General features: G+C 40.7%; 1 protein-coding gene across 2 annotated transcripts in view; it reads right to left on the bottom strand.

Moving 5' to 3' along the window:
• The window catches only part of MICU2 (mitochondrial calcium uptake 2), a 252718-nt gene that overhangs the window by 110358 nt on the left and 121755 nt on the right, over positions 1-20605 (bottom strand). For both annotated transcript variants that reach the window (XM_005304375.5, XM_005304376.4), the window contains one exon: positions 2540-2687. In XM_005304375.5, the coding sequence (XP_005304432.1) occupies positions 2540-2687 (148 nt within the window). The remainder of the gene's footprint in view (positions 1-2539; positions 2688-20605) is intronic.

The following is a 20605-nucleotide window of genomic DNA, read 5'->3' as shown; positions in this document are numbered from 1 at the left end:
TTTGCAGAAAGAGCACAAGTATCTTCTGTACAAATGAGACACAGACTTCTTAAAATTAGCTGTGGATGGTTGGGTTTCCGCTTCAGAATATTAAAACAGATCCAAATGGGACTCCTGAAATATCTTGTCTATATATTTCAGGGATTAATGGGATAGATTTTATGATCAGAACAGAGAGTTCCCCAAAGTAATACTGCCTGATTTAAGAAGTTTATCTTCTTGATATAATTTATATGATTTTGGACTATTTAGTAGATTACCCTCTGTGGGACTAATTCTAAACAAAGAGAACACAGTACTGTTTTTCAGCGATAAGTAGCTGAATATAAAAGAAATCCAAATTCTCAGTGGTAAACTGTGCTATCACTGTCTGAAATTACAAGTAAGAGCACCAAGCATTCTGCAACAATACAGCATAACAAGAAATAAATGCTTATAGTAGTAATGGAGATGTTGGCTGGAGTATCTACATTGATAATAGCAGGTAAATAAAAGAATTAATAATAGGTGCACAAGTACTAAAGTTTAGACCTGTCTATCTATGGATTATCTACATCACCTACCACTGTAGCCTGTATGCCATTAAGTAAATTGGAAATCAATAAACTGAAAGTTGAAATACACATTCCTGGAGTTAAAAATACACATTTTTAAACACTGGCTATTCATATCAGCAACAAACATACTGGAAATTAACCTGGCTACCTCTATAAAGACATATTGTCCACATGCAACCTTGTTTAAAAAAAAACAGCATTTATACCACTGTTTCAGGTGTAAACGATGAATATGTATGATGCTGGAAGCAACTGCTATTGCTAAGACTGCAAAACACTTCCTATTATAATCTTGCTTTCACACACAACTCTCTGAAATATGCACCTTCTGAGTGGAAATTTTCTATGCTTTTTGTCTTTTAGTGAATATATTTTATTTGGAAGGTTTATGGAAAATCTCCTCAGCCATTCTAAGTTACTGTAAACTATGGGGCGGGGTGAACAACTTTCCCCATTGAAAAAAAATGTTAATCACACCTTTTTACAAAAAATGAAAACCAAGAGGCTATAGCAACCATTGCAGAAAGCTTTATAAATTGAAACAGTATAGTCAGTTTTGCTTATTTTAAAAGAATGATTTTGATTTTACAAAGTTAAGAGCATTTGAAAGTTGTGTGTTGGGCAGGTGGGGTATATATTTTTGGTTAAGTAAGAAGGTTAATAAAGTTAATTGCAACCTGCAAGGATGCATAACTTGGAAAGTGCATACTTACCAGAACTATTACGAGATGCATACCCTGCCCCATCTTGTCCCCTTGCTATCCCTCCCATGTTGTGTTTTTGTACTGTCTATGCAAGTTTAAAGCAACTAAAACCAAAGCAGCTTAACCCAATTTGTGGAAGGCAACAAAGGAGCTGGGGGGGCTTTAGGCTGCGTTAAGCATGTTTTAAAATGTATGCATTTATAAACATATACACATGTGCAGTTATTAAAGGGAATACAAAGTGCAATATTAACAACTCTAGTCGTTCTTACCTGTTAAGTATTCCAATTCTCCCAGGAGACTCCCTGACTTTGGGTACCCTTCTCCTAGGCTCTCGGGCAGCTGCCTGTATCTCTCATTTTTATGATCAGGCAGTAGCTTGCTCAGCCCCCTAAAGGGGCCTCATGCAATGGATTTATAGAAAGGCAAAAGGCTACAGAGAGAGCAGCCACGCAGTAGGAAAAAGCCATGGACTAGGAGGAAGCAGGGATTATAGATTGGAGTGAATCACTGCAACTCAGCAAATACAGCCAGGTGCAGCGCACTGGGTGCATTAGAGAGAAAGGGGGCAGTTCATTCTGGAACAGGAGACAGAGTATAACAGGGCCACAGTTAGTGAGGGGAAGACAGTGAAAAGGCAACTCTCTCTGAAACTACAAGGGGGAGCTTTAAGGTGGACATTGCTAATCAGGCTGGGATTTGGCCATGACACTCTCTGTAACCTTGGGTAAAGGAGGACAAAAGCTCACAAGATCTTTAATTCAGCCCAAGCACTTGATACATAGCACGTTGACTTCTCATTGGATAATAGGATTTTAAAAGTGTTTTGTTTTTTAATCATGTAAAAATGTGATCCATTCCACTGTGTTTTGCACAAATAACAGTTCCCACAGAAGAGAAGTCTACACAAATGACCATCTTTCACTCCCACAACTTCCTTTTTGTGCAAGGGAAAAAAGTCACAGTATCAATTATGGAGATAGCTGGGAGGGGATTTTCTGAACACCGGTGTATTATAACCTGGCTAATTTCTCTGTTTAGATAAACAAGGAAATGAATATTGATCAAATATGCACATTAGGGGTTTAAGTCATTTGCACAAAGACTTCAGATTTCTGAACCTTCAGTCTCAACAAGTATGCCAACTGGTCCCTGTTAAGAGTCTACAAGCATGTAGTTTATTAATGTTGTTAGCTGGCCTTCGCTGATTTTCATCAGCTAAGGATAGGAACTTCACACAAATCAGTAGTACAATTTACTGAGGAGAAATCAACTTACGGCCGACTTGATCAAACATTACTGAGAACAGGAAGTCTCTAGGTGTCATGTAATATTCTCCATCATATTCCAAGGATGCAAACTTCATAAAGCGCTGTTTTCGAATAGACAGTTTTTCTGCCATCTCCTCATTAGCGACATCTTCCTTCTAAAAACAGGGGGGAAAAACAATGTAACAAAAATATGATTAGGCTTTAGACCATTATCCTAATCAGAAGGCAGCCTACTATCCTCAGTATATTGAGGTCAAGTCACCACTGTAAGAGGGACTAGTTGTAATTAAGATAGTTATTTTAGTTTAACCTTAAAAAGGGATAGGTTTATGCACAGTTCAAAATGTTTTTTGAACCATTGTTAAAACTTGTTGTCTAGCTATGGAACAACTACCATGACACATTATATAGGAACAGTGATTTTTCCAATTTAGGTGTGGGCTTGGGTTTTAGACAACAGAAGCAGAGGCAGTATTGTCCACACCAAAAATCATCCCCCCAATCATGAGATTTTAAAAATAAGTTGTGTTCTTTTTATTTGCCTTCTGGGTTTTGAGCCTTTAGGGTTCATGTTTCCAAGCTCCTCTCCATAATCATGAGGTTGAAACTTACTATTTTTTGTAATCAGCGATGAGATTCTAACATAATCACCTGACTCCATGAACTGGGACTTTAAGAAAAACACCAAATTTAGAGAGACTTATGATAAAATCATAAGCTTTGGCAATACTGCAGAAACAGCAACAGAAAGTGATGTTAGGTGCAGAGAGAATCTGGACGGAGTGAAAACAAGAGATAGGCATAATATTTTACCATTTCAGAGAGAATAACTGAGCATAGGGAAAATATGAGTTTCTTAGAATGAATATGACATATGTATTTGACTCATACTGTGGAACAATTCTCCTACACCCATGTCACTCCTTAGAAATTGTATACAAAGCTATTACACTTCAGTAACACTAACAACTGTGAACAATGATGGAAAAACAAGGAAATCTAAATTAGGCAAACTCAGAGTACCAAGACCCCATATGTAACCTATTATAAATAATTATAGTTATAACAGCCGAGTCCAAACTATATTAGATGCTGTAGAGACTTCTAGGAAGATATAGTTCCTGCCCAAAAGGTTTTACAATCTGAAAATGCAAATAAATAAATGAAGGATAAATGAAAAGAAGGAAAATATAAGCAAAACACTAGAGCTAGTTGAAACATTTTCCATGGAAGTTTTCTATTGGAAAAAGCTGGTATCTCAAAATCTAAATGTTTCAAGGAAATGTATCAATTTAAATGAAATTTGAGGTAAAAGTTAAAAACAATTCAAAATCAAAATGGAGTATTTTGTTTCTACTTTCTTGTTTTCACTTATACTGACTTTTTGTTGAAATTTTTAATTCTATACTATGTTTCAATAAGCTTGTTTCAATGTTTCTGAATCGAAATATTTCAGATTTTGTCCCATGAAATATTTTGACTTTTTGTACCAGTTCATGAAGAACATTTTTTGAAATACTGGAATTTCCCATAGGATGGAAATTCCATTTTCTTACCTGCTATAGTGATGACTAGACCCATCTTGATAGGCACTGCAGCTATGCTCCGAACTGCATGACTTAAATCAAGCAGTCCCATTAAAGTGAAGTACACGTGTAAATGCTATGTTGGATGACATGTGCTTTTGTTTATATTATATTATTAGTCAATTTCACTTTTACCCCCGTACTGTCATTCGGTTTCCCTTGCTTACTTGGGTCTTTCGAACAACAATAAAGGAAGTGAAACAAATTTTAAAATTAGGAAAATGTTACTAGAAAAATAAAACTTGGCAGCAGAGGGACGGGTGTGGCACCTGAAGCCATTTTAAACTCATTTTTAAACTGATCAGATTTCAAGTAGAAAGCGTTCCTTTAACCTTTATCTTGTACATTAGAACAAAGATGGGTGTGGAAGATGCAAACAGCATTTTTGTTCTTCTACTAATCAGATTCACAGATTCCGAAAAATACTATTTTAAAACAACTCTAATGTAATAAGTCTCAATTCCTTTTAATCACCTCTGTTTAAAAGTTCTGGGATTGGTTACTACAGAATTGTCTTTTTACAAGTTTCAACAAATGCCGCTTCAGATATCAAGTGAATAATTCATATTTGTGAGCTGTTAAAATTCAGCATTCTTATTAGAATCATCTCATAATAATGTCAACAGTTTGTGCCCTAAAGCAAACTTAAAAATAGATTGCTCTATAGTACTGTTTTAATTGAAACTATGGAAAGATTTTTTTTTGCATAAACTTATTATGTTGTGCTTCTGGAAGAAGATTAAGAGTTAATCCTATTATACAACTGTCCATGCCAATTGGATTTTCAAGCTCCTAAAATACTAGAATACTTGTTTTAACAATGGCCAAAACATGACTTATTAGTGATATTAAAACTGCTGAACTTCAACAGTTGAAAATTTTAAATTTAAATAAAACAGCTGTAAATGTGTGTACACACAGACACACACACAGGGAATAGAATTTATTTTTGGTAAGAAAAAGCATTGACTGCTGAGCATCAATTGACAGACCAGAGATGAGCAGCGAGGATGCCGCCGCATGGAGATGGCCGAGGTCATGGTGCGAGCCTCGGAGTCTACCTGCCTGGAGGGCTGCTCTGGCTGCAGCCATGCCTTCCTCGAGGATCACCCAGAATTCCTTCCTGGACCCTTTGGGAAGCGAAACCTCAAACTTGGCCATGGCCTGCCACATGTTATAGTTGTAGTGGCCCAGGAGGGTGTGGTGATTGGCCACTCTCAATTGAAGGCTGAAAGATGAATACATTTTTTGCCCAAACAGATCCTGTCTCTTTGAGTCTTTATTCTTTGGCATAGCCCTGAGTTGCCCCTGCCTCTCCCTTTGCCTAACAGCCTCAACTATGAGGGAGTTTGGGGCCAGGTGAGTGTGGAGGTACTCGTGGCCTTTAGCTGGCACAAAGTATTTGTGTTCAGCCCTTTTTGAAAGGGGGCCAGGGAGGAGGGGATTTGCCATACGGCATTATTGATTTTCAATACCCCTTCATGTAGGGGTAAAAGCCACCCTAGCAGGTGCCGTGGAGCAAAGGACATTGAACAGGGAGTCCGATGGTTCCTCTAGCTCTTCTATCTGGAGCCCCAGGTTGCAGAAGACCCTCTTCAATAGTTCCTGATGAGCTTTAGCATCATTTTGTGGAACTGGTTGAGGGGGACCCATAATAGTTTTGTCCGGCGACAATGAGGATGAAGCTGGTGCTGTGGGATCTGCCATGTGCCATGGTGGCCCAGCTGGCTGTTCCCCATGGTCCTCATGGGCCTGGGGGGGGGGAATGTCTTCCTTTCTGGGGTCTCCACCTCTGGTGGAGGGCAGGATGCGGAGGCCGATGGCCTATCCGAGGCCCCCGCCACGACCGGACTGTCTGCGAAGACTGGGTAAACCCCCAAGGATTCCAGGGGTACCAGGCCGCCGGCCACTAGCCTTGGGGCCATGTGGTGGGTTGCAGTGCCAATAACGTAGATGGTACCGTCGGTGCCAGGGCCTGTCCTGCTGTCAAGGACTCCTGCTCAGTGCCGGAGCCAGAAGCAGAGTGGTCGTTGTCCAGCAACCATGATCATGCGGCCCGGCGGCCCTTCTCTGTGCGGTGCCGGCCACTATGTTTTGACATAGACCTATCCGATCTAGAGGAGTCCCTTGCGCGGGACCTCAGAGACCGTTGGCATTTAGTAGATCGGCATTGGTAATCCGTCTATCTATGTCTCACGTTGCTCGACCGGGATCAACTAAACTAGAACTAACACTAAGGGAACTCTTAACTATTAATTATGTACAACTATTTTACAGGAAAACATTCGAAAGAAACACTGAACAAAACGTAATGCTAGCCAAAGCAGCAGATGTTCCAGCACCATCACTGGCAGCAAGAAGGAACGGAGAGGGAGGCGGGGAGGGAGCCAGCGGCACCCCTTATACTGCAGCATGTGTGTGTTGCTCCAGGGGGTGTCAGAGATGGTCCCCTATGGATACCACTGAGGGAAAAACTTCCGGCATTGGTGCATATGGCGAGCACACACACCTAATATGGAATGGACATGAGCAAGCACTTGAAGAAAAACAATCAGATTTCTCCTCTCCCTGCCCTACCAAAAAATGTTGTGTTTATTCACAGGAACAATGGTTTTTTTCTGATCTGGCACTTTGACTATTTAAAAATATAGAGGTGGGCACAACCCAAAGTCTTGAACAGATATAAAATATACTGCAAAAACTAGTTTGCTATCAGGAGAAAAACTATTAATTCTGGCTACTGAAATCAGACACCAAATGCTAAAGGGGCCATCAGGGGGCCAGGAGCAGGGGGGGCCTGGATGGGAGTGGGGGCCGGCCCGCATTAGGGTGACCAGACAGCAAGTGTGAAAAGTCAGGACAGGGGATGCAGGTGACCAGATATCCCGATTTTATAGGGACAGTCCCGATTTTGGGGTCTTTTTCTTATACAGGCTCCTATTACCCCCCCACCCCCTGTCCCGACTTTTCACACTTGCTGTCTGGTCACCCTAGTGCTGGCCAGCCCCTCTGCCCCATTCAACAGAAATCCCCAAACTCCAACCCTTTACCCCTCTAATATGTTTCAGCCAAAATCTTCCTTCTAAAACAACTAAGCAGAAACAAAGCTCATTTAAACGAAGCAGAAGGCATAGCTCTGTGAGGATAATTTAGATTATTCTCTGCTTCTCAAATATGAACAGTTTTTGTTTGCTTTAGACATGCTAGATATGAAATGTATTATAGCTGGTCTCATTATAGGACAAACTGCAAAGTTTTTTTGGATATGAACATGAACTAGCTAAAGTTTCTTGTAGGTTTACTGCTACATTACATTGGCCACATTGTGCATAACATACAGAGTATTCTGGATTATTGTCTAGGCTGTTAAATGTATATTGTAATATCGTACGTTGAATCTGTTGAGCAGCAAACTCTCTACAATTTTTCGGACTGCCAACGGGGTGGAAGAGCAGCCTTACTTCCCTCTCCTAGCCAATAGGGATGAAAACTGTTTGGAAGGAAGAGTCTGATGCAGAAAGCCATCTCTCTTTGGAAAGTCACTGTATTAGGAGGAACTAGAGAGCTGCATTAGCATCAGGAAGTTGAGCAATGAAGCAGACTGTGACTGGCAGATATGGTTGCCAACTCTCCAGGTTTGCCCTGGAGTCTCCAGGAATTAATCTTTCATTAAAGATTATGTCATGTGATGAAACCTCTAGAAATACGTCCAACCAAAATTGGCAACCCTACTGGCAGACATTGCAGCAGAGTTCTGTGAGGAATTTGTGGCGAAAGAGCAGAGACTGGAAAGGGGTCCTGGATCCTGAGGATTATATAGAAAGGGGCTCAAAAGTAGTTCTTGTACAGCAGCTAGACAAGGGAGAATAGCTTGAAGAAAGTTCATTGCGTCTATAGTGCCCTAGAAACAGGGAATTAGCCACAGAAGTGGTTAGCCTACTATGATAGGCTGTTGGCTCTAGAAAGGAAGAGCTGCTGACCTCGTGAGAGGTAAATACAGAGACTGGGAGAGGCGCTGGCTTTGGGGTGTTGGAATATAACTGCTTCCCACTGTTGCAGCAATCTCCTGCTAGCAGGAACTGTGCATGAATCACTGCAACAACTCTGCTGCAACGTCTGCCAGTCACAGTCTGCTTCCTTGCTCAGCTTCCTGCTGCCCCCAACAAAACACTACAGACTGATCCTGGCCAGAAAACTTGCAGGGTACCTCACTGCTTGTAATAGAGAAATGTACTGAAAAGGGATCCCAGGACTTTTTCAGGACTAAACTAGAAATTCCCTAAGGTATTGGGCCTAAGGAATTGCAACCTTTCCTATTCTGACAGTCCTCATAAAAGGAGGTTCTTTGAGATGTGTGGTCCCTATCTGGGTTATGCGCATGCGCCATACGCCCGGAGCCGGAGCTTTTAAAAATAGTAGTGTGTGTTGGTCCATGCATGTGCCTTTGTACCGCCTCATAGTTTCAATGGAGGCAATAAGTGGCAGGGCAGACTGACCATTCTCTCAGTTATGTCTCCACCACAAATCAACCAGGTCTGCAGCAGAGGGGAAGGAGGGCGGGATTGTAATACAGATAGGGACCACATATCTTGAAGGACCTCCAGTTACAGGTAAGTAAACTCCTCTTCCTCTTTGAGTGATGATCCCGATTATATTCCACTGAGGGTGATTAATAAGCAGTACCTAGTTAGGAGGAGGGTGCGAGGAAGATGATGGAACTGTGGAGCAGAGGTCAGCTGCACTAAATGAGGCATCTATCTCAGAGTCTTACAAGAGGGCATAATAGGAGGAAAAGGCATGTACCAAACTCCATGTGGCCACCCTACATATCTCTGTGAGCAGCAGGTGGTGGAGCGCGGCTGTAGTAGATGCTTGCACTCGAGGAGTGGGCTTGGACCCCAATGGGTGGAGACAGATCCAACAAACGATAGCAGAGCATAATGCACCTCAAAATCCACTTAGAAATTCTCTGAGTGGAAATGGTCTGGCCCTTAATCTTCTCCGCTATAGCAGCAAATAGTCTAGAAGACTTCCTGAATAGCTTTCTCCTTTGCAGGTAGAAGGCGAGGGCCCTTCAGACATTGAGGGAGTGACGGCATTGTTCCTCTGCTGAGGCATGTGGCTTAGGGAGGAAGTGTATGGGTTGGCTGAGGTGAAAACGGGAAACCAACTTCAGCAGAAACCTGGGATGTAAGCATAGGGAAACTTTGTCTTTATGAAACATGGTGAAAGGGGGGTCCTGCCATCATGGCCCCCCCAATTTGCCTACCCTCTTTGCAGAGGTGATGGCTATCAAGAAGGTGACCTTCATGGAGAGAAGAGAAAGGGAGCAGGAGGCCAGAAGTTCGAAGGGTAACTTCATCAGTTCCGTGAGGACAAGGTTGAGGGTTGGATAGAAGGGTATGATCATACAAGGCCCTTCCAGAATCTGACAGTTAATGGGTGAGTGAAAACTGAGTGCCCCTCCACAGGGTGGGAAAAGCACTAATGGGTGCTATGTGCACCTTGATGGAGCTGAGAGCTTGTCCTGACACTTTCAGGAACAGGAGGTAGTCCAAGAGGAGAGGGATGCTGACGGCCTCAGGAGCCATACTCTTCTGTTGGGCCCAGAAGGTGAAATGTTTCCCCTTGACCTGGTAGGACCACCTTGTGGATTCTTTTCCTGCTACTCGAGGGGATGTCTCAGACTGCCAATGAATACTTCTGTGCTAGTGAAGATGCTCATCCAAAAACCAGGCTCTCAGGTGAAGCGTCTGCAGATTGGGGCATCTGATCTTGCCATTGTGCAACTGAGTGAGCAGTTCCAGGAAAGTCAATAGCCTAAGTGGAGGATACCTTGACATGCGAAGAAGAGGAGGAAACCAGAACTGGCAAGGCAAGAACGTGGTGATCAGAATGACCGTCACCTCCTCCCATTGAATCTTGTGGAGAATATGGGGCAGGAGTGGGTAGGAGACGGAAGGCATAATTGATTCAGCCCAACCAGTCAAGGACCAGGGTGTCGCGTTAGGAGCAGGCTCCAAGTCTGCTCCTGGAATAGTATGGGATGCATCTGGCGTTGGTGTGGGAGCAAAGAGATCCCTGGTCTGAGTATCCCAGCGGTCAAAAATATCCACGATCATTGAATCGTGGAGCTCCCACTCTTGGTCAGTCACAAAGTTCCTGCTGAGAGTATCTGCAATCACATTCTGAGTCCCTGGGAGATAGGCCTCTGACAAGAGGATACTGTATATGATGCACCATTTCTACACAAAGTGCTGGCAACTTCGGGTCTCCCTTGTTTAAGTAGTAAATGGTTGTGGTGTTATCCAACATGATAAGAATATGGCGGGAGTGGCTGGGTGGGAAGAATGTGCAACACGCTCTCCTTACTGCCCAAAGTTCTAGGATATTAATGTGCATCCTGGAGTCCTGAGCAGTCCAAGCCCTGTGTGTCATGTGGGTGCCCCATCCATCAAGAGATGCATCCGTAATGATCATTATATTAGGGGAGAATGATCATTATATAAGGAAAGAAATCCCAGAGCAAACCTGATCCAGGTTTGTCCACCACCAAAGGGAGAAGAGGACCTCGTTGGGAAGTCTCAGAATGGTGTCCATGGAATGGAGTGTGGGAGAATGGACGTTCTGTAAACACAGTTGCAGACAGCAGAATGAAGATGAGCATGCCGCCATGGGGCCAAGGAGGGAAAGGCAAGTTCTGGCCAGAACAGAGAGGTTGGAAGTCACTGAAGCGATTAGTTCCAGCAGGATCCAGAACCTGTCCTCTGGTACGTAGGCATGCTCAGAGACTGCATGAATGTGTGCTACGATGAATTCCAGGGACTGAGTTGGGTCTAAAGTTGATTTTTTGATGTTCACACTGACTCCCAGGGAGGAGAGGAATAGAAGCAGCTGGGATGTCGATACGCAAGCTTCTCGTCTGGACTGGGTTGCCAGTAGACAATTGTTGAGATAAGGGAAGACGAGGACTCTTTGACGCTGGAGGTGGGCTGCCACCATGGAGAAAACCTTGGTGAAGACGTAGGAAGCAGTGAGTCCGAACGGCAGGACTTTGCATTAGAAGTTTTGAGTGCTCACCGTAAAACTCAAGAATAATCTGTGGGTTGGGTGGATAGCTATTTGAAAGTAAGCATCTTGCATACTGAGAGCCGTAAACACATGCCTCTTTCTAGTGAGGGTATGATGGCTGCAAGTGCGACCATATGAAACTTTGGCTTGCGTACTAAGTGGTTGAGCTGACTGTGATCTAGGATTGGTCTCCATCCTCCTTTTTTCTTGGGTACCAGGAAGTAGGTGGAGTTGAACCCTGTGCCCTGAAAGGAGGATGGAGACCATCCTGTATTGCTGTGCAGGATGTGAATGATAAAACTTTTGCTTGGGCACCGGTGTATAAATACCCAGAGATCGCAGGGTGACTCTAGATTCTTTGAGTGAGTGCAGGGAATCGTCAGTTTTCTGATTGAAGAGGTAAGCTTCATCGAAGGGGAGGTCCTCAATTGTGGAAACCAGAGGAATGTAATCAGGATTTCCTCCTCATGATGATCCCAGTCACCATAGTACAGGAAGATGCGTCTGCTGGATCTACTGCAGCCTGGAGCGTCATCCTGGCAACCAATTTACCTTCCTCCAGAATATCCTGGAAGCGAGCATGGTCCTGTTGGGGCAGCTTGTCTGCAAAGTCTGCTAACTGGTGGATAATTCAAAAAGTCATATTTAGCTAGCAATGACAGGTAGTTACAGCTGAGAAACTGAAGGCTGACTGAAGAAAAGATCTTACGACCTAGAAGGTCTAACCCAGGGATCAGCAACCTTTGTCACGCAGCCCCCTGGTGAGCCGGGCTGGTTTATTTACCGGCCGCGTCCGCAGGTTCAGCCGATCGCAACAACTGAACAAACCGGCCTGGCCAGCCAGGGGCCTTACCCTGGTGGGCCGCGTGTCAAAGGTTGCCGATTCCTGGTCTAACCTCTTACCTTCCTTGTCGGTTGGACTGGAATGCTTTTGAGGTTGCAACAGATAAAGCTGGAATAAGCTACAAGTTTAAGTAAAAACAGCCTCTAGTTTTAAGACATTGTCTCACCTTAAGCCTTTTTGGGACTGGACATTCTTGTCTGCTATTTTAGACGCAGCATCTGGCATCCTATCATTTGCACTATACTGTTTATGACTGTTATTTACTTGGTACTCAGGAAAGAGATACAGCACAGCTGTAACTAACCAAACATTTTAAATAAACAGTATAGCATCACCCTAGTACTACACAACCTAGCATTCATTCGAAGTTCAGGTCTTGCTATAGAACTTGATTTCACAACCTTTTGGACCAAAGGCTAGAAAATTTGTGACTGAGCCAGAACACCACAAGAAATAGAGTAATATGACTTTCCAGGCCTGAGCATGTTCTCTTATAGTTTGGAAAAATAATCATTCAGAAGAACAGTCATCACCACTGCAGTTTTAGCTAAATTTAAAAGATGCTTTTCTCAGTTCAGTGGACTTATAAATACCCAAATGCCAATTTAAGCATACAGATTTAACAGTGGGGAGTGGTAGTGGTGGATTGACAGTAGGATTTTGTAACAAAATTACAGACAAATTCTGCTCTCAGTTGAAGACAATGGTTTCTCTGGATTTAGACCAGTAGTATCCAGCCATATGCTATATCCAGTGTATCATTTTCTTTCATTACAAAATAGAATAATTTTAAAAAGTTTTCACTGATTCCACAGTATTTTTGTTCTTTGTTAGCTATCTGTAAAAGTGCTGGAACCTACATTTTTTTCATGCCATATAATATGCTTACTATTTTATCTCCTGCAATTCTGCTGTAATCACATTTGGCTGGAAATATAAAAGATCAAAGCTCACAGCTCCTTTCAATGTTTAATGTAGTTTATTCTAACAATAAAGTCCCACCTACTCGCACAGAGATCAGGACCGTGTTGCTTTCTATATAAGGTATCAAAGGTCTTTCTACAGGAAAGTTTCATTTGCTTTACAGTAACAAACATAACCTTATCTAACTGCTCATTAAAAAATTAATTAAATGCCAGAACACTATGGTACATGCCATTGTCTCTTTTACTCTTCCTATTAAAGTACAAAACATAAATGTAAAAAATGCAGACACTTATCAACTTTGAATGTCTCACTTTATAGTGTTTTTGCTGGTCAGAAAATGAATCATAGACTCATAGGACTGGAAGGGACCTCGAAAAGTCACCTAGTCCAGTCCCCTGCACTCATGGCAGGACTAAGTATTATCTAGACCATTCCTGACAGGTGTTTGTCTAATCTCTTTGGGTGAAACTCTGCTGAATAAGAAGGCAGAATCTTTCTGCTCCAGCAGCAGTTTCCAGATAATCTCAAGAGGTAGTCCCAAGTAAAATGTGTTATAGCAGTGTCATCTCAGTGGGACAAAGTCATTAACAACTACAGCAAAATCCACACCTAAAATAAACTGTCAGACTTTTCTAGGCAGGCATGGATGGAAAAAACACTCTTGGCCAGAACTTCTACCCAGACATCCAAGAGCAGCACGAGGTTTTGTAAGACCCCTAAATTGTAAACCTGTGTCCCAAATGGTAGCCACCATCCCCTTAATTACATGGACCATTCTAACACTCACCCATCTTTTGGTTGCTTTTCTCTACCTACCATTGTTATCGGAGACTAGTCCCCAGCAAGCTTCACTGAGCTAACCTTTACCCAAGATCTAATCACCAACATTTGTTATGAGGGTGATGTAATTTTTATACAATTACAAACTTTGTTTTTTTTGCTAATACCAACTAAATACATAAACTTGGAGAAAAACCTCTCTCTGTTAAGGATTCAACACCTCTCCCACTTCAATTAAGGTCTGAAAGGTTCCTAGTACATTTTCCTGAGTCAACCAAGTAGCCCTTCAACCAAAAAAGGATGGTAAGCCTCAACATTCCTGACATTTCTAAGGAAAAAAAGCAGCAAAACACCTTAATTGAAAAACGACAGCAACAATAATAAAAATCCTCCACAGCTTTCAAGTGTTTATACATCATAAATAAGCAAAAGGGGGAACAATCCATTTCCCCCCTCTTTGTAGATCATCTTCAAAACAGGATTAAATAATGACAAATATACTATAGGGAACATTCTTGTATTTATAAGTGGATAAAAGTGATAACTTAAAAAAATAGAGTTTAGGTATAAAAACATCTATTAATAAACACAGCAGCCAAAACTAATACCAAATAGGATATAAAATTCATATTTACTCAAAAGACTAACAGTAACAAAGAGTTATTACTATTTTTAAAAATGCTCTTGTAAGCATAATCAAAAATGACTGCTAGAACAATTTGGGCTTATTTTTGTCTTTAATAGGTCCACATAAGACGAAATTAAACTACAAAGAACCACAAAAGAACCTCAGAGTTACGTACACCGGAGTTATAAATTGACCAGTCAACCACACATCTCATTTGGAACCAGAAGTATGCAATCAGACAAAAAAAAAAAAAAAAAAAAAAGGGATGGAGTTTCATCCTTAACTCTGAATTTAGTTGCTTTTGTAGTTTTAAGTCAGACCTTGAATGTTAATTTGAGAATTGTAATGGTATAGCTACAATAGTTAATGGTGAATTAGACTTGAATGAGGTCAGAACCACCCTCTAATGATGCAAGTGTTTCCCCTACTGTTGACATGGCAGTGGATCAGCTGTTAGGAAGCTATTGGACACTGTGAGCATTATTTCAGAAGCTATGGTCTGCTGCTTGCATTGAGAAATGCTTAAGGGCAGCAATTTCTCCATTAATGTGCTTTCCACTTCAAGTTAATTTGTGCAATAAAACTGCTTAACTTCAATTTTATTTGGAAAGCTAGTGAAGAATGCATGGGTTTTCTTTTGTATTTTGGATTGTATCAGCAACCTGGTTCCCAGGTGGCTGAACAGGACCCACAGTACTATTATTTTTGTTAATTTTCTTTCTGTATGAAGGATGACATTGTGATGAATTAGGGATTCTATCTTTACCACTTCTGAATTTTGGATGATTTAATGAAATTGAATCAAGAAATTACAGTCTCAAGGAAAGCCCTCATGTGAATCCCCCATGAGTTAGCTGGGTTGTGTCATGTCTCTGCCAGGCCAGATATGACAGCATTCAACTATAATCTATTCAAAGTAAAACACCGTGGGACAATAGGTTTATTCTATCTGGGAGAAGACACTTCCTCCTCTTGTCAGGAGGGAGGTTTGCGAGAAATGGAAAGTTACCAAAAATCAGACCAAAAGAAGCAGGTGACCCCAGGAGGAGTCTATAAAGGGACTCACACAGGGGAATTGAGAGCCATTTGACCAGATTAAGATGAGGGATGGAGGCTCCTGCAGGGGCAGGGTAGGCAAGTGCGGTGGAGAACGCTGCCTGTCTGCTTGACAGAACACAGATGATCCCCTTCCAAAGGAAGGGTGACATAGTGAGGGACATATTGGATTTAGGATTATGATCTGTACTTTCCTGTGCTTTATCTGTTAAGTAAAGAGTATAAAGTGATAGACTGAACAAAACATGTTTGTGTTGACTGCTTCACAACTACTGCATGCCCATGAGGTAGTTAAACCGTAAACCAGAAGCTTCACACCTTTGGGAGTGGAGTTCTGGGAGAGGGGTATATTCAAGTACTGAGGAGTTTGAAGGGTCAGTGTGGTGCCCAGACAGTTCGGTGGCTGGACAGCAGGTTCCAACACTCACAAGGGGGATGCCAGATAGAATGTCTGCTCCCTGGGAATGTGCCTAGAGACTCTGAGATTGGGGCAGTGGCTGGACTCCGTTCAGGCTCCGGGAGCCTAAAACACCCCAGGGAATCCAGAGCACAGAAGCTTGGATTCCCCTCACAGCAATCCTCATGGTTAGCTAGGAAGGGACACTTGCTAGGATCTGTGACACCTGTTCTAATTATATATATTATTTTGTAAAGAAAATCGAGTTACGTATCTTTTTGAAAAGTAATTTTGAAATAATACATGTGTAGTAAGTGCAATGGAAAAAATGAGCTAAAAGCAAGAGTTAACATGACAGTATGGCTAACAGACAAAGTACAAATAGCATACAAGGGAGGACTTAAATATGTGCATAACACATGTGCGTATAGAGAGTAGAATATTTTAGTCCAAACTATTTTAAAAATAAACTTACTGTGTTTCCTCCCTTGCATCTATTGTTAGTTTCTTTTTCCTTTCTTCTCTATTTTTTCTTCCCTTGCACACCGTGCAGTATCTTGGTGCGTTATCACCTTTTTCTATGCATTTTCCCCTCAGTCCAATTTTTCTGTGATGTTCAATAATATACATTTTTCAATCTATTTTCTCTCCAAGAACGTTATTCCTTCTTCACTCTGTTCCCTTCCACACTGGGTTCACATCTGTCCTCTCTCCAGCTCTTCTTCCTCTTTTCCAGCTTGGTCTCCTTTTCTTCCTTTCCTTATCCATTCACCCCTCTAAACATCCTCTCTCCTCACTTCCTCATCTTTCCCTCTATCCTCAACCCCTCACTGAGGGAAAGCTCTGAGTCCTCTTTTCCTTTCCCTCCCCTTTGGATACAATGAGAGGGCCATAAGCTGTTTTCTTCCTCCCCTCAGACACAATAAGGAGGGGAATGTTTCTCTTTTCCTCCTCCCACCTGGATATCAGCAGACTTGGCAGGGTATACTGATTGCTCCATTAACTGTGCCTGTTTTAGGCATAAGTAAAGAAGTCTGTGTGCAGTTTAAACCTCACTGGGGCCAGCAGGCCGCCTTGTAGCACTGAGGATGGATCCATGACTTCATGCTTAATCCATCCCCGGATTTAGTAAATCTTGTTCACCTCAGATTTCTGAGTCTGATGAAAACTATGCAGTACACTTGTCACTATTGTACATCAAATTTAACCAAATCCAATTTGAAATTATCAAGATATGGAAGTCTTAAAGTCTAGATTTAAAACTGAAAACTTAATTTATCTTCAATCTGTGCTGCAAGTTTTGACACATTTAGTGTATGAATGCACAGAATCAGAAATTAAAGCCTGAAGTCCCTAGGCTTAAAAAATTAAAACTTCACAGATGACAAAGGTTTCAGACAAGAAATACACAGGATACACACATGTAAGTTACTAAATGTATTTTATGAGATACTAACATTTAAAAAAGTAAATATCAGGGTGGATAAAAAAATTAAAAATCTGATTTTTATTTATCTTCAATTTTTGTATTTAAATTAAATATGGGTTTATTTTTAAAATAAATGTATTTAATATTAAATGTGAAATGACAACCTATGTTAAGGCCTAAGATTACTATAATCTATAAAATAATTTAAATTACATTAAAAAAGTAACATTAAGCAGTATGTTTGTGGCCAAGTTTTAAATAAAGTTATATCACTGAACTGATGGAAGTCACTGGCTAAGCACGTGGAACCAGAGTTTGTTGAAGGAGTAAACCACTATTGACAGCACTAGCTTCTTCTGCAGATACAGAGAATATTTTTATTCAACTAGTTCAGTTTAATGGCTAGTTCATTCAAAGTTAAGAAATCAACTGTAGTTGAAAAAGCAAAAAAGCTTGTTTTCCTTTTCCAGTCTATGGATAAAAACCTACGTGAGAGGATGAGATCTACTAGTTCTAAAATCTTGGAGGGCATGGTAACCAGAAACAATCAGTTCAATTCACTAACTATAGATAATACGTCCTTTGTTTAATAGGTCTATTAAATTTTAAATTCAAAACAGGTTTTGATAACCTTTCTGATAAACTTTATTTCTTATGTACCCAGTACGGTTAAGTTTTATTTTACTAAAACATTCTAAAATGTTTTGTGCATTTTTAACTGAATATGAATTTTCATCCAAATAAAGCTTGACACAAATCACAAGTAAAACATTGATCATTTAATAAATAAGAAATGCATCATTATATCAAGGTTTTCTGCTTGCTGATTTAAGTCAGGATTAAAATCAGCAAGTTACATCACTAATTTAAATCAGTCCATCCTGCTAAAAATATATATGCTAAAAAAGGAAAAGCTCATGCTTTCACAATAAAGAATCTGAGCCACATATTATATAGACTCATTCAAATACACCAAGATACCAAAACCAATACCAAATCAAAGGGACCGGATCACAAGCAAAATGTTCTTTTGAAGTGAATTAGCCCATATGATTTCATTTCCACATTATATTTCTCTGGTTTGATCTAAGAGATCAAATTGCAAGCCTGGGTACTGACCAACCAGAAAAAAATAAAATTTATTTCCATTTGAAAAGGTTACAGCTATTAAGATTACTATGTCTAACAACTGAAATTAAAAACACTACTATTGAACTGCCATAAACTTGTGAGTTCAAAATATTAAAGTCCTAACAAATTACAAAAATGAAATCAATAGAATATTGAAAGACTTTTCACTGAAAGGATTATCGGGTACAGAATGGGCTATCAATAGAAGTCTACAACCAACCACTGCTAAGACTGAGATGGCGCAGTATCCAAGGATCCTTAGCATTGCTGGATATACCTACTTCAAAATGGCAGGGAGCAGATTAGATGGACCAGTTCCTATTAAAGAAAACAGATAGCCGCTATCCTCTCCGTCTTCAAATCTTTACATAAAAGACACATCTGCTGTGATTACTATAATTAATGATGACTAAGTTTGAGGCAGCAGTTGGATAATTATGTATTTATGTATCTTTGGTTCTAAAAATACCTCTATAAAATATTTATATATTTGGATTGTAAGTCTCTCTTTCACTCTTTGCATTTCATTGGCTTGCATTTCATTGGTCTTTGACTGTAAACAGTGCAAAGAGCAGGACTTCCCTTGTGTTTATACCGTGCCTAGAACAATGAGACCTCAATCCTGATTTGGGGCTTTTGGGTACCACTACAATATAAGTAATAATAAGGGCAATGGTACATCAGTAAGCCTTAGTTCAAAGCTTTTTAATTTCTACATTTCAAATCCAGTGATCTTTGCTTTTGATTAGATCATTCTTAGAGAGTGACCAGGCAGCAAATGTGAAAAATCGGGACGGGGGTAATAGGCACCTATATAAAAAAAGCCCCGACTATCAGGACTCTCTCTATAAAATCAGGACATCTGGTCACCCTGATCCTTCTTGAAATATAAACTGAAGACAAAGTAGGAAGCAAAAAATAAATCTACAAAGAAAATATAATAAAGGCAGGCAGGGTCCACAAGTTCTAACAAGACACACAACCAACTCATTTAAAAATCATACATTTACACTTCAACTTGCAAGTTATCACACTGCACTACTTATACATTACACTATTTCAATAGTACATTGCTTACACTCACTTTTTTAGAAGTACTAAATATATACAGAACAGAGAAAAGTCATATAAACACCTCAAAGGCAAAATACAGATGAAATAGATGTTTTGAGTCGTCTCAGAAAGCTCGATAGTCTGTATTAAAATAACCAGTCAGTTGATAAGTGGAAAATGTATTGTATCTACTTCATGTAGATTGTATTCAGATTTAGATCCTTGCATGTTAACATGAAAAATGGTATTAATTTTCTTCATAGCACTTATTTTTATGCTAGTACAGTAATATCTATCTATAGGAATGAATATACCCAAGAACCGAACTACAGGCATGAAAGTGATACAGGAACCTGAAAAATTGAGCAAATATTTTTAGAAGAAAACTTTTTCTTCCCCATAACTTTTCAGTTGACATACTAGGTCAGATTCTCAGCCATACTGACTTTACACTTGGGAGCAGCTGGGGGGATCTGGGGAGAAAAGTGGTTGTAATCCTGGGACTGCTTGTGCTTGAGGCTCTATGCCACATGATAATTTGCCACTGTTGGAAAAATCTTCATTGCCCCTTTATGGTAGCTTTCCACCTGCTTTGTACAACTGAGGCAGCGCAGAAAGAGCTGGGCCTGAGAATCTGGCCCCCTGTGTTCAGATTTGTATAATATTCTGTCAGCCATGTCACAACTCAGTTTGATTACATGCTCTTCAGGGCAGGGGCTGAGTCTTCCTTCAGAAAGTGCACATTGCACAAGTGCACATTTTGGGCACTTCCGAAATCTAAAGAAGGTCATTTCCATAGTGTTATACATTTACATAGTGCTTTACAGCTTTAAAAGCTTTTACTGTCAATATTGAATCTTGCTCTCACGGAAGTCAAAGAAAAAATTCTAACTGAGGTCAGTGAGGCAGCCTTATGACAGACAGATTATTGATGAGACCCAGACAGGAAAGAGCCATAGAAGCAGAGAGACACAAGGTGGATGAAGTAATATCTTTCATTGGACCAACTTCTGTTGGTGAGAGAAACAAGCTTTTGAGCTACACAGAGCTCTTCCTCAGGTCTGGGAAAGGTACTCGGGCCTTGTCTATACTACACAATTTGTCAACAAAACAGTGGAGGTGTAATAAAACCACCTCAACGAGAGGTTTCAGAGTAGCAGCCGTGTTAGTC

This window comes from Chrysemys picta, chromosome 1, assembly GCF_011386835.1.
Source record: "Chrysemys picta bellii isolate R12L10 chromosome 1, ASM1138683v2, whole genome shotgun sequence".
NCBI lineage: Eukaryota > Metazoa > Chordata > Testudines > Emydidae > Chrysemys > Chrysemys picta.
The sequence above is the reverse complement of the archived record's forward strand: the minus strand, read 5'-3'. Positions and strand labels throughout refer to the sequence as shown.